At 36.6% G+C, this 13,560-nt stretch overlaps 1 protein-coding gene across 2 annotated transcripts in view; it reads right to left on the bottom strand.

Moving 5' to 3' along the window:
* Svep1 (sushi, von Willebrand factor type A, EGF and pentraxin domain containing 1) overlaps positions 1–13,560 on the bottom strand; it is a 179,092-nt gene that overhangs the window by 74,367 nt on the left and 91,165 nt on the right. For both annotated transcript variants that reach the window (XM_020173900.2, XM_074051284.1), the window contains exons 17-23: positions 13,055–13,216; positions 10,127–10,288; positions 5,196–5,357; positions 4,266–4,357; positions 3,108–3,204; positions 1,468–1,581; positions 246–359 (exon numbers count right to left, since the gene is read on the bottom strand). In XM_020173900.2, the coding sequence (XP_020029489.2) occupies positions 246–359; positions 1,468–1,581; positions 3,108–3,204; positions 4,266–4,357; positions 5,196–5,357; positions 10,127–10,288; positions 13,055–13,216 (903 nt within the window). The remainder of the gene's footprint in view (positions 1–245; positions 360–1,467; positions 1,582–3,107; positions 3,205–4,265; positions 4,358–5,195; positions 5,358–10,126; positions 10,289–13,054; positions 13,217–13,560) is intronic.

Here is a 13,560-nt window from a genome sequence, read left to right as displayed (position 1 = left end):
CACACACACACACACACACACACACACACACGAACATATTGCTTTTTTCTGAGCTGTTTGAGAGTAAATTGCAGATCTGATTCAGGGTGTCTTTATTCAAAAATGAGAACTTTCTCTTGCACAATCACATTATGCTCATAAAGTCCAAAATAACACTTGCATGTTGTTAGCAAATGCATTAATTTTTACTGCTTTACAGGATTTTAAGACAATGCAGGAAGAATGGAATACTTTCCATGTCTTACCAATATATCCCTTCACACAGGTGCAGTGATAGCCAGCCAAGCTATCAATACAGATTCCTTTATTCAAACAAGGACTGGAACTGCACTCATTTACATTTTCTTCACATAGCTGACCTGCAAAGAATCAGAGACTCTCTGAGCCAGAGAAGATCTGAGAGGACTTGAAGACCAATAGTTTTCAGGCAAGTTGTTCAGGTATACGAATTGAGCAATTGAAAATCATGACTAATAAGCCTGTGAAAAATGTTGCTCTTTGTCAAGTCCTTTGAAATAAAATGTTTTTATTCATTCTATGAATTGCAAAATCCTTTCTCCCAGCCTCCCTCCCTCATTGCAAAATCCTTTCTCCCAGCCTCCCTCCCTCCTACCCTCCCTTCTTTCCTTTTTTTTTGGTGGTAGTGGGGTTTAAAACCCAGGGCCTTGCACTTGCTAGGCAGGTGCTCTACCACTTAAGCCATACCCCCAGCTCTTTAGTTACTTTTTGAACAGGGTCTTAAACTTATGAGTTAGGTACAGTAGTGGTTTAGATGATCTCAATATACCCCATAATAATTTTATGGGTTGTTGCTACATATAAGATAGTAAATCATATTTTATTTTATGAGAATATATTACTAATTTTGAAAGAGGGAACTGACAGTAAGGTTTCTGAACTGTTTGGGGGCTAGGGTGTTGGAGGTTGCGACTTTCTGACTCAAATGAGAAACACACTTAAATATGTGCATTCATTAAGTTGAAAGGAGAGGCAGAGTGGTCCAAAATAATACAAGTACCCAAAGTCCATGGTTAGTAACAATTATTACCCTCCTCCGCCTACACACCACCCAGAAAAAAGTACACACACTTCATAAATTCAGGCCAGTGAAGAGCCTGGGAAGGACCAACTGATTGCCACCTTACTAGTGTTTACATATTTCCTCTCATTTTCTGACCTTCATTTGTAATACGAAATACAAGTTCAGAGAAGTTAAGTGGCTTGTCTATGGTCACACATCTACTAGGTTAAGATGGAACCAGGTCTTCCTGTTTTATGAACCTTAAGCAATTTCATTCTCTTTACATAACAGCGTAACAGAAATGGCACTTTCCAAATATGTATAAATAATAGAAAATATGCCTCTTTGGGATGTTTATAATACCTTATTAGTATAACATTTACCTCAGTGGTGAAAGTGCTATGCTTTCAAGCTCTATAAATGGAAAAATAAGTCTTACCCCTTACCTGTGTAACCCAATGAGCACTCACAAGTGAATCCCCCAACTTGGTCTTTGCAAATTCCATTGTTGAGGCAAGGCAGTGAGCTGCATTCATCAATATCTGTTTCACACTTTAAGCCTAAAATGCAAACAAGACATTGAAGGATAGCGAAAGAGAGAGATGAACAGAAACAGAACTATGATCATTTAAAGTAATTATCTCAATAGTCTAAATTACAGGGAGAGGGTAGTGGCCAAGCAAAAGACTACCACTTCATTCAGTGTTTAATATCTGTTTCTATATGGACTCAAGATACCTTACAAGACTACATAGAAGATAGCAAAAGATCCCAAATTAGAAGTATGGATGGGGAAGGGAAGCTTAGAAGTCTAAACTGGAGCCGGGAATTATGTTAAATCTCAGGTGAAAAATACGAAGTCATACATACTTGCTACCAAGGTTACCTGGCTGAAGGGTGAAGGGGGCTAAGCTCTGCCACACCTCAGCTCACATGCCGGGTGCCTAAGAGTGGACTGCACCTTCCCATGGGGTGCAGAGTGGCTTTCTAAGGGCTAGTTCTGCTGAAAATCCATGTTCTTCCTCAAGACTAGGGGGGTGTCAAAATGTGATCCAAGGATCTCTGGCATCAGCATGAACTGGTAACGTGATAGAAGGGCATCGTCTCAAGTACTGCCCCAATACCTACTGAATCAGAAATTCCGGGACTGTCATGATGTCTGTGGCTACTGATTTGTGTTTTAACAAGCTTCCAGATGATTCCACGCACAGTAATGTTTGAGAACAACCCAGTAATGTTTGAGACAAGAGCCACTACTTCTTAAGGAATTCCAGACATGAGTGTTAATGGAAATTTACACTAAGTGTAATAACCAGAATGCCAGTATTAGTGTTCTTGCCAGCCCCTAGACATATTTTGTTTTCCAAATTTCCTTTTGCTTACTTTTTTTTTTTTGGTCAATTCTTTTACTTAAATACCACCTTTTTTCATTAAAAACCTTCAAGTTGGTTGCACAAAAAATTTTAGAAAAACAAAAATCTGTCTAGACGAAAACAGAATAATTTTAAATAAATTGTCATTTTAAGGTACAGTTCATTTCCCCTTAAAATTGTTTCTGGACTCAGCTGTAATGTGAACCAAACTGCAAGAAAACAAAATTCTTACGTAATTCCTACATAACCAAATCCAAAGTCATAGTGTTCTTCTAAGCACAGCTTCCAGAAAGATAGAAACAAAGCAACAAATCTTAGCTATTGTGTAACAAATGAGAATGACTAGGAATTTGTTTAAAAATGTTTATGCTGAGCAATCTGTTCTATGTCCAGTGTTATGCATCTAATTTGTTTTAGGATGAAACTTGGGACATGGCTCAAAAAACTGTATTCTAATTTAAACTATGAGTTATGATGTGAGTTTTTCATAGAGAAGGTAATTCTTGTTTTTCCTCTAAAATGTGCAAAGGAAACTTATTTGTGGAGTATGCATACTTCTGTTACCTATTGGTTTATCTTGTTCAATCCATTTTTCCCCACTGATAGGGTGTATTGTATCTTACATGAGGTAGCTTGAATATTCCAAAGTTTGATTCTGCACAACACAATGATTTCACAAAAAACATACTAAAACTTGCATTCCTTTATGTTACCTGTATATCCAGGTGGACAGAGACAAACATAACCACGCCCAAGTTGTTGGCAGGTTCCACTATTATGACAAGGGTTTAGGAAGCATTCATGGAAAACCTACCAGGGGCAGAAAAGACATCTATCAGAGACAGAGCACGCTATTCATTCCAGTCCTGCCTAACGAGTCAGAGGGTGCAACCTGAGACAGTTGGTCCTTGCTTCCAGGTGGGTTCACTCAAGCTAGCTGAACCAGTGTCTGAGTAACATTGGTGCCTGCCATATATGGCACAGATGATAAATACTATTGTTAATGATGTTCTGGTAAATCTGAGTAGTGTTCCTAATTGCTGGCTGCATGTTAGCTAGATTCCATTTGAGATGTTCTAAATATATGAAAGAGAAGGCCCTAACCCAGGTCAGCTAAATGAGAATCTCTGGGAGTGGAGTCTGTCCATTATTATTTTAAAAAATTGACCAGTATATTCCATTATTGCCTCTAGGTTTGAAAGCCTTCCTTCAAATTACTATGTCCAATAGGTTCAGCTGCAAATATGACTTATAAGTTCCTAGCAACTCATTATGTTGTAGTAAAGGAAGTTGAAATAAGAAATGTAACTTTCCAGTCTTAAAAGACATAAAGCCAAGGAATTTATGACATTGGGTGAGGTGAATTCAGAGAAATGGGGAAATCTACCAAAATAATCAAAGGTAACAACTAGTCTTTTAAAAAAAGTGGAAAATAATTGGTTATGTTCATGAGTTGTGTTTAATTCTTTCAAACTCAAGTTATTCCAAGAAGTGATTTCTTTTGCTGATGAAAATATGTAAATAATTTTGAAGTGAAACCTGAATAATTTTTTCCCCTGTTCAAATGATGGGTTATGCCTGTGGTAAGTGTTAGTTAATTCTTAGTGACTTCAAAGTCTCCTACATCTACACATTCTTGAGCAGACATTGCTGGGAAAAACTCCAGTTTTTGTACTTAGAGCATCTAATATGTCATTTTTTAAAAGTTTTTACTAGAAGTCATAAAAAAATACAGTTATTCATCTGTGGTATTCATGGGTCTGCTTAAAGTTTCAATCCCAGTAGTTGTCCTTTGTGTGACATGTACAGTGACAAATTATCTTCCAAGCATTCCCCCAGAGAAAAATTTTCTATGTAGAAGATGGACTTGCCTGACTGCTGACTTCATACTTCTTTTGCATATGTCCAGGAGAGTGGGGGAGAGAGATACTTTCCTCAGCTGCTGAGAAACTTGAACTAAAAGCTAAAAATTAACAAGAAAACATATCAGTGCATTGTCAGTCTTGCTAATAATGAGACTCTACTGGAATACTTGAGTTAAAATTCTGCTTGTAGAGTGAGTAAAGTCACATGTATTTTGTTTCAGTAGTATCAAACAAGAGAGTAAAGAGAAGGATGGCATACCATTAAATCATAGACTCTTAGAAAGATATTCAGAAATTACCAAATCCAACATTTCCAAAATGATTCTTTGAGCAATTGTCATCAAAAAAGATCTTATACCTGGTATATTTAATCATTTTTGCTGTCACACTGTTTTATCAGTGGGCCAAAAGAGTTCAAGGTTGGCCCACTTATTCAATTTGGGCCATTAGACATAGCTGTCGGAGCATCCTTTTAAACAAAGGACAGATCCTGCCAGATGCTCCCTTCAGGACAGGTATCCATCCTTGTGATAAGTATTTTCCTTTGTAGACACTTTTTATGCCCAGAGAAATCAATTTCTCAAGAGTCCTCCCCACCCCCCCACTCCCACGATAAGTGTCTTTCTTTAAGATAGCCTTGCCCTGAGTTCAAACCCCAGTTTCCAAAAAAAGAGTACTAAAGATGCAGGTTTGGAGTGAAATATCAGAAGTCTGGTTTTGGACAAGTAAAATTTGAGATGCCTTCAAGTGGAGTTGAATAGCAAATATAATATATTAAATAATTCAATTTTTAAAAAAAGATCTTAAAAGGACAATTTAACAAGCCTGGACCTCAAATAAACAGAAAATGGTGACATTCAAAAGTAAAGAGACTAGAAATAAACAAAAATAAGTCTCTACCCTGGGATTTGTAAGATATGAAGTATGTCAACTTACTTGAACAATCCGTGATGGATCTGGTACCAGAGCTAAGTGTAGTTCCATAAAAGGGACAAGATAGACAGAAAGACTTTCCTGGGTCAGGCTGATAATAGTCTCGAGGACATGGGAAACAAGGCATTAGTCCAGAACGAGAGAACTCTCCTATGGGACAAGGTACTGCAAAGGAGAAAAGGCAGGTCATTGTACACATAAAGCAACATGTTACATGGAAAAGAAGTCCTTTAACTTTTGGTTGTAAGAAAGCTACTGAATATTAATACAATCCCTTCCACATATTTAATGCCTATACTATTTTACCATCCATGTAAATATTTTTGCATCCTGTCTTTAGCAACACATATTTACTCAGTAAAGATTAGAATTGGCCATATAATATTGTACATTGATTTTTAACATTATATCAAAAGCACCGTTCAAATCATCCCCCAAATCATTAAGCAATGTAATTTTGATACATGAAAAATATTGCATCTCACTGACAGACTGTAATTGTAATATGTGTCCCACTATTGGACATGCAGGTTGTTTGCACGTGCTTGCTAATAATGCTGAAGCGAAACAGTCCGCACGGATCTCTGTACGTAGTGCTTATTGCATTATTGAGATAATATTTGAATTTGAGTTGCTGAATTTGAAAACTTGAATTATTGCATTTGAATAGTTGGGTCTAAAAATAAGAAGAAAATGTATAATGATATATAATGTCAAATCATTAAAAGAGAAATTCCCATTCATACTTTCATCAGCAATTTATGAAATTGTTCTCATTGCATTCTTTTAAGCAATAACGATTAAACTTCTTTTAAATTTGAAGGTGAAAACAGAGTTGCGCTGTTATTTTCATTTGCATTTTTCTGATATATTCATTATTCTTTTTATACCTACTGTAATTTTTTTTTCTGTATCGTTGCCTGTTATTTTCAGGGGGTTTGTTTATGGTTATTTTACATATTAAAGATATGAATCCTTTGACATACTCAGAGCAAATATTTCTGCCAGTCCTGTTTTGTCTGCTAATTTTTTAACTTCTTTCATTGAATAAATAATTAATTTGTATTCCTTTTTATTTAATAAGGTAATGGATTTGTCTATAAAATAGCCTTAGCTAAATCATTGTAGATGAATAATTAATATTTTCATTTTACTCAATTTTTTAGCAATATGAATTATTACTTGATTTTTTTTTACCCAATTATTTCAGGGGGAGAATAGCTTAAAATATGTTAGTGTTTGGAATCTATATTAAACTTTTTTTATTAATTTACATTTTTGTTGTCTTAAGGTCAGACCAATTGCCACTCTTTGAAATTTATTGAAATTTTCTTTTTGGTTACTATATCTAAAAATAATTAATAAATACCTTAATAAAAGTTATCACAGTAAAATAAAAAATACAATACATAATGATCATTTTAAGTTTATCAATTATATTCTGTGTTACTTTTTCTTTGGAGGGGCAGTGCTGGAGATTGAACTCAGGGCCTCATGCTTGCTAGGCAACAACTCTACCACTTAAGCCACACCATCATTCTTTTGCTTTTAGTTTGGATTGGCCTCCAACTGTGATCCAACTACCCTTGCCTCTCATATAGCTGGGATTACAGGCATACACCACCATGTCCACCTTGTTTTCTTTTTGATTGCCTATTTAATCTTAGAAAATCAAAGGACAGTGTTAACATTTTCCATGATAATTATATTTCTCCAATTTTCCCCTGTGAGTTACAGATTTTATTTCATGTATTTTAAGGCTATTATTAAAAATAAAGCCTTATCACAATGATTCTATTGCTTGTAAATTTTATAATAAAACTAACACTTTTCTTCCCTACTGGATGCTATTCGGCTTTGAACTCAACTTTTCCATAATCCACGTGGCCATCTCTACAAGTAATATTAAAGTCAAGGCAAGGCATTGTTGTGATACCTATAATCCTAGCTACTCAGGAGGCAGAAATAGGAGGATCAAGGTCTGAGGTAAGCCCAGACAAAGTTAGATCCTGTACAAAAAATACTGTGAGATCCTATATGAAAAATAAAATTAAAAAACCAGCAAACAGAAAACAACTTGGAGGTGTGGCTCAAGTGGTGGAGCCTAGAAAGCGTGGGGCCATGGGTTCAATCCCTACTACAAAAAATATCAAATTAAAATTAATGACATAGCGGGGTCAGGGGGCAGAGATGTGCCCAAACAATGTATGGACATATGAATAAATGAATATATAAACCAAAAAATTTAATGACATTAAAAATCCAACTTAAAATAGTGCATTGAAAACACCAGGAAAAAACATCCGGCATGTGCTGTCTCCTGATGGTGTTAAGGGCATGACAGCCCGGGAGCTCAACAGCTCCTTTACATGGATTTCCTGACTATGGATAATAATATTATATTTTATTCTGGAAATTTGCTAAGGAATCGATTTCAGTTGCTAATACCACACACAAAAAAAGGATAACTATGTGAGAGAGTAGAGCATGTGAATTTGCTTGACTTCAGTAAGAATTTCACCATGGATGTAAAAATATGTTGCATACCTTAAGTATACACAAAAATAAGTAAATGAATAGGTTTTGAAGACAAAAGCAAAGGTCAATGACCCTCAGCCTGAGCCTTGCCTTTAATTTTATCCTGGAGGTTCAGGGGAAGCTTTGGTATCATTCTGGCTCAAAAATAATTTTCTTTCTCCTATGGTACATGTTAAAAACAGCAACAAGAAGTCATTTGTAGGTCTTATTCTTCTTGGTACAAATCACTTTTAAAAAATGAAAAATTTTGGACTTTGAGAGAATATTTAAAGACCTAAGAAATGATAAAAGGTGAAATGTACAGAGAATGTATTACTTAAACACTTCAATGAACTTACATATAATTGCTATATTAGTAATATTTCATGTTTGACATGCTAAAGAAATGCAAAAATGATATCTTGGCCAAAAGTAAGATGAACTATACAATATTCCAAAAAAAAGTAAAAGAGAAAATAAAGAGAAAGAGAAAGGAAGAAAGAAGGAAAGAGAAAGGAGTGCGTTGAAAACTAAGAAAAAAAATATGAGACAGCCACTTTAGAACTCACATATCTTAACTTTAAGGTAAAATGGTGTTTATCCAAGCCTCAAGGGACAATGTTGAGTTTAATTCCCATTCTCACTCATGACAAGCAGATTGTGGTTAAACTTATGGTAGGAATAGTAGTAGAAAGGGGGAAGTTACCAGAATTTTAGAGACATTCTGGGAATTATGACTGCTTAATTACAAATTTGGTGGTAGACAAACCTCAACGCTTATTTAGAAAGCAAAAAGAAAAATATGTCAAATATGAACTTATTTCACTGTAAAAATCCTTGCTGCTTTGTGGTTGGAGGAGCAGGAATGGGGACAGAAATTTTTATTGCAGACTTTCTTTCAAAATTAGTTTGTGGATCGACAAAACGAATCTTTAGCAGATCTGTTTCAACCATAAAGTGAAGCCTGTTCAAGTACAAGACATCTGAAGCTTGCTTTAGATTTGTGAGTTTCAACAAGGTTCTAGAAAATTCTCTCCTCAACTCTTCAGTGAAGCATTAGGTTATGAACACTGTCTACCTACTTTTTCAGGTCTAACACTTTTATCTCCCATGATCCTAAGTAGACTGAGATAGTTTACACATGGGGTATCTAAAAGCCTACATAATTCAATGTATGCTTTCCCTTCTTATGGCACTTAACTTGTGAGGACATTTCCCAGGATGCAAAGCTGGACACCCCCCCCCCCGTACCCAATATATTGCCCATGCAGCTGTTTTCTAGGTATCTTTGTCTCCTACTGGATGCAGTTGTGTGTAAGGCTGAGTGCACTGAGAGGAGGAGGTGTGTGAATGTTCTGTGTAGGTTAGAAAGGTGGGGAAGGCACAGGTTGACTTGTTAAAAATATCACTCCTTCAATTAGAAAACAGCTTTTTTATCTTTGGCTTGCCACAGACTTTAGATTTTTCGATAAGAGTATAGAGAATGGGGTCGAGGGGAGTTACACAATTTAAAAAATCTTTTAGAGATGATTTTTAGTGTGGCATTTTATTTTAACACAGTTCCACTCACTTTGCAAAGTAGTTGCAAGTTTTGGGGATGTCTGAGGCCCTAGTCAAAATATAACTAAAACAAAAACGGGCCAGGATGGGGGAGGGGAGACACTTAAGAGGCAAAGTGTGCAAGGCCCTGAGTTCAAACCCTAGTATCACCAAAAAATAAATAAAAAGTAGAATGCTAATCTCATTTCTATTTAAAGCAGTTGTTCTCAAAATATGCGGCTCCTGCACCAGCAGAATAGGTGAAAACTAGCTAGAGGTGCAGACTGTTACCCTTTCCCAGATCCCAGATCTACTGAAACAAAATTCTACGAATGGCCCAAAAATCTGTTTTAACAAGTCCTTGGTGCTCTCAGTTGAAAACCAAAATGTGGTGCTCAACTTTCCCACTGCCAGGCTCTACCCCAGACAAGTTAAATTAGAATTTCTGGCAGTGGAAGTTGGGCTTCACTATTTCTTAAACACTTACATAAATGTAAAGAGTGAATGCCCCTCACAAGCATCTTCAAACCGTAGGGAATGAAATGCCAGAATTCACAGCAGACTCTATTTTTAGAGATTCAGGGAGCACTAGAAAGGACATCATTTTATAAATAAAGAAACTCAATTGTAATTTAGATGTATTTCTCCCATACCATAACATCACATGGCTATTGATGAGGCTGGGACCAAGCTTTGTACTAGTGTTTTGCTCTGAACAGCATTAGCCCAGGGTTTGTACTGAAGTCTTATGGACTGGTGGAATAAAAAGAGATATTTGTTTACATTCTTTGCATACAGTAGACATACAGTTTTTCTAAAAATATTCCACTTCTCCCTGCACAGAACCTAGTTGGCTTAAGAAAATATCAGTGTTTAACCTCCACAAGCAGAAATGTTCACTGCTCCTCTTTTCACAGTTGAAGTGTGTTCTGGACATAATAGGCAGCTCCGGGAACCAAACTCTGGCTGATAAGTGCCCAGTGGACACGATTCACAAGTCTCGAGCCCACTGGATGAGTAGGTGCCTTGTTTACACTGAGCTGAAAAGAAAAATGTAATTAGTAACAATGATATGTATCTGTACAAAGTAAGTTCTGCACAGGATAAGGATGGCTGCACTTTAGAATAGGACAGAAGGAGCAATGTGAAGAACTCATCCCCTTGACGGTCAAGCATACACATTGTACCCCCCCCACCTCACTGCTTCTGTATTAAGTTTTAGACTTGTTTCTGGTTACTTTCATTATTATCTATCAGTATATCAGTATTTGGCAGTCAAACACCGTTGGTATGTTCAATGAGTAGTTCAGTATGCAAGTGGAGAATATCATCTTAAGTGAAGTTAGTCAGGCTCAGAAAGCCAAAGGCTGCATGTTTTCTCTCATGTATGGAATATAGGCCCAATGCAAATACAGCACACTAAGGGGATGTCACATATGAGAGAGGGAGAGTAAAAGAAGGAAGTTAAGAAGGTGAATATGCTTGATGTAATCTCTATACACAATGAATATAGAATTTTTAAACCTGTTGAAATCACCATAAGAAAGGGGCTGAGGTAGAAAGGAGAAAAATAGGGCAGATGAACCAGTTTGGGTTATAATACATATACACATGGAAATGTCACAAAGAAACTATCTTAAACAAACAAAAATGTCATTTTGTTTTTTCCTTTGCAAAGTTGGAGAACAGGAGGGTGGAACAGGTCCTTTCTGGGGGTTGGTGCCAGTGTGAAGAGGGGATGATGTGAGGAAAGGGTGTGGGAGGGTGAATATGGTACAAACACTGTGTACACATGTATGTAAATGGAAAAATGAGACCTGTTGAAATTATTCCAACAATGGGAGGGTAGGGATAAAGAAGAATGATGGAGAGGGTGAATTGAATTATGATAGATTTGATATAAGAACTTTCATAAATGCCACAATGTACCCCTAGCACAACAATTTAAAAAAGGAAAAAAAAAGTAGTTCAGTATGTTGAATGAAGCTAGGAATCTATACTACAGAAAGGCATCATCATAGGCTGAGATATACACTGGGGAACTTGTTCATGTAGAAGCTTTCAACTTGTGCAGCCTTCTCCTGAGTGACAGAGACAAAACCCCAAACTGGGTTGGGACCTGATAACCCTCTAACACCTTGGTAGCTCTAAACGAGACTGCTACCTCCTTCTACTTAGATGCTGTTTCTTGTGAGGGCAGCGGGAACAGAAAATAAAAGGCATTAGGCCCAGAGAGATTAAGTTCATCAAGCTTAGCTAAACATACACAGGTTTTCTTATAGAGCAGGACCTGGGCCAGAAGTACTGACTTCTGGAAGTTGCCCTAGCCTTCTTTCCTCTTCTCCAAACCACTCGTTTTCAGCATTGCTAACATTTTTAGTGAATTTCCAATCACCTAGCACCACCCTGGAGTTTATATTTATCATTCAACAGTTGTACCTGCCTTGGCAACAATGACAAAAAGGCACAGTTTTGAAATTCTTTATGTTAGGTGTGTCTTCTGTATTTGTGGTTATGAAAGAAAAGAATTTTATCAGGAAACCTCATTGAGAAGGGCAGGAGGAACATTTTGAAAAGATTGCATATTTTAGTAGCAAGAATTTGTGCATATGTGCCTGTCGCAATTCTATTCCAATAGAATTGGAATTAATAGGGAATTACTCTTCTCATATCAAATACTGATCTAACAACAATAATAACAACAAAAAAGCAAGCTAATGATTGCTAAATGTCTGAAAGTCCTTTCCACTGATCATTGTGAGATTCAAGAGGAAAGTTCAAGCTGGGTGTGGTGGTGTGTGTCTGTAATCCCAGCACTGGGACAGGAAGGTCACAAGTTTGAGGTCAATCTGGGCTATATAATGATATCCAGAGAAAGAGAGAGAGAGAGATGGAGACTGGAAAGGGAGGAGGAGTGGAAAGAAGAGAAGAGAGAAGAAAGAAAAAGGAAAGAAAGAAAGAAAAAAAAGAAAGAAAGAAAAAGAAAGAAAAGTAAGAAAAGAAGGAAGGGAGGAAGGAAGGAAAGAAGGAAGGAAGGAAGAAAGGGAAGAAATTTGTTCAGGCTAGTTGATGAACGTGTATTAGAGTTTGACTTAAAGAAAGCCATGGAATATTTCCAAAAGGAAAGATAAATGGATTTCTTTATAATGAGGGAAACATTCAGGTAATAGTTTATAATTAAAAGAAAGAATAAGCAAAGTTGCTTTTAATCGTATTTTCATTTCATACTATTTTCCATTTAGATTTACAAAGTGTGACAGGGCTCAAAGCATTATACCCCCAAATAAGGTGCCTTGGCATACTGGGTATTTTAAGCTGAGGAATATGAGGCAACTGAAGAAGCAGGAAGGCCTCTCTGACCTTCTCCTGCCTTTCTCTCCTGAAGCAGGTCATAAGACCTTCATTGAGAGATGCCTACCCTGTTACCCAGGGGAAAAGAATATCCTTATCTCTAATCACAAAAGGATACAGAGAGACCAAACAAACAAGCCTTGCCAAGTACCTTCCCTTCTAGCTTATTACCATTAATTCCAGTCATAATTCTCCACAGCTATCCACTTCTTCATTAAACTTAGCATAAACACACAGGTTTCCTTGTTTGTTGGCTCTTCATGTATGATGACCCCTATGTCACACAAAACTTACATTAAATAAATTGATATGCTCTTCTTTTGCCATTCTGTCTTTTATTATAAAGGAACAAAACCACAGGCCAAATGATGGGTGAAGAAAAGAAATCTTTCTTCCCTTACAACTAGACACAAAATTCAGGCTACTTCTGCCCAAAATGTCCACAAAACCTTTACCTTTACATTCAGAGATGCTTCTGGAGTGGAGATACTCGGTGTGAGTTCCAGTAGGACACAGCTTGCACTCAAGTTGCCCTTCTTCATCTTGGTAGGATCCCATCCCACAGCTTTCACAGACAGAATGTTCCAGAGAATAATAAGTTCCCAAAGGGCAATTGACTGCAAAGAAAACAAATGGAAAACACTGAAAAAAGTATCATCGCCATGAAACACACCCCAGTTCTTTTCCTCTGACATAAACATAAGTAGTAAAACATTGCTTCTGGGTAGTATTTCTTGTTCATAAATTAAGTTTTTCCACCAAAGGTAGTAGTTTTTATTTTTTACTTTTTTGAGAAGCCAAAAACTTTTATTGAGCAAGCTTAGTCTTATTCGATGTAGCCTTAAAGTAAGGATAAAACTTATGATTAAACTAGATCATCATAGGAAGTAAACAGTGAACAAATTAACATTTGTCAGAAGGAAAGGAAAAACAATGAATATTTAGATTAATTTGAGGCCTA

The sequence above is a fragment of the Castor canadensis genome, chromosome 13, assembly GCF_047511655.1.
Source record: "Castor canadensis chromosome 13, mCasCan1.hap1v2, whole genome shotgun sequence".
Lineage (NCBI taxonomy): Eukaryota > Metazoa > Chordata > Mammalia > Rodentia > Castoridae > Castor > Castor canadensis.
This window is presented reverse-complemented; position numbering and strand designations above follow the sequence as displayed.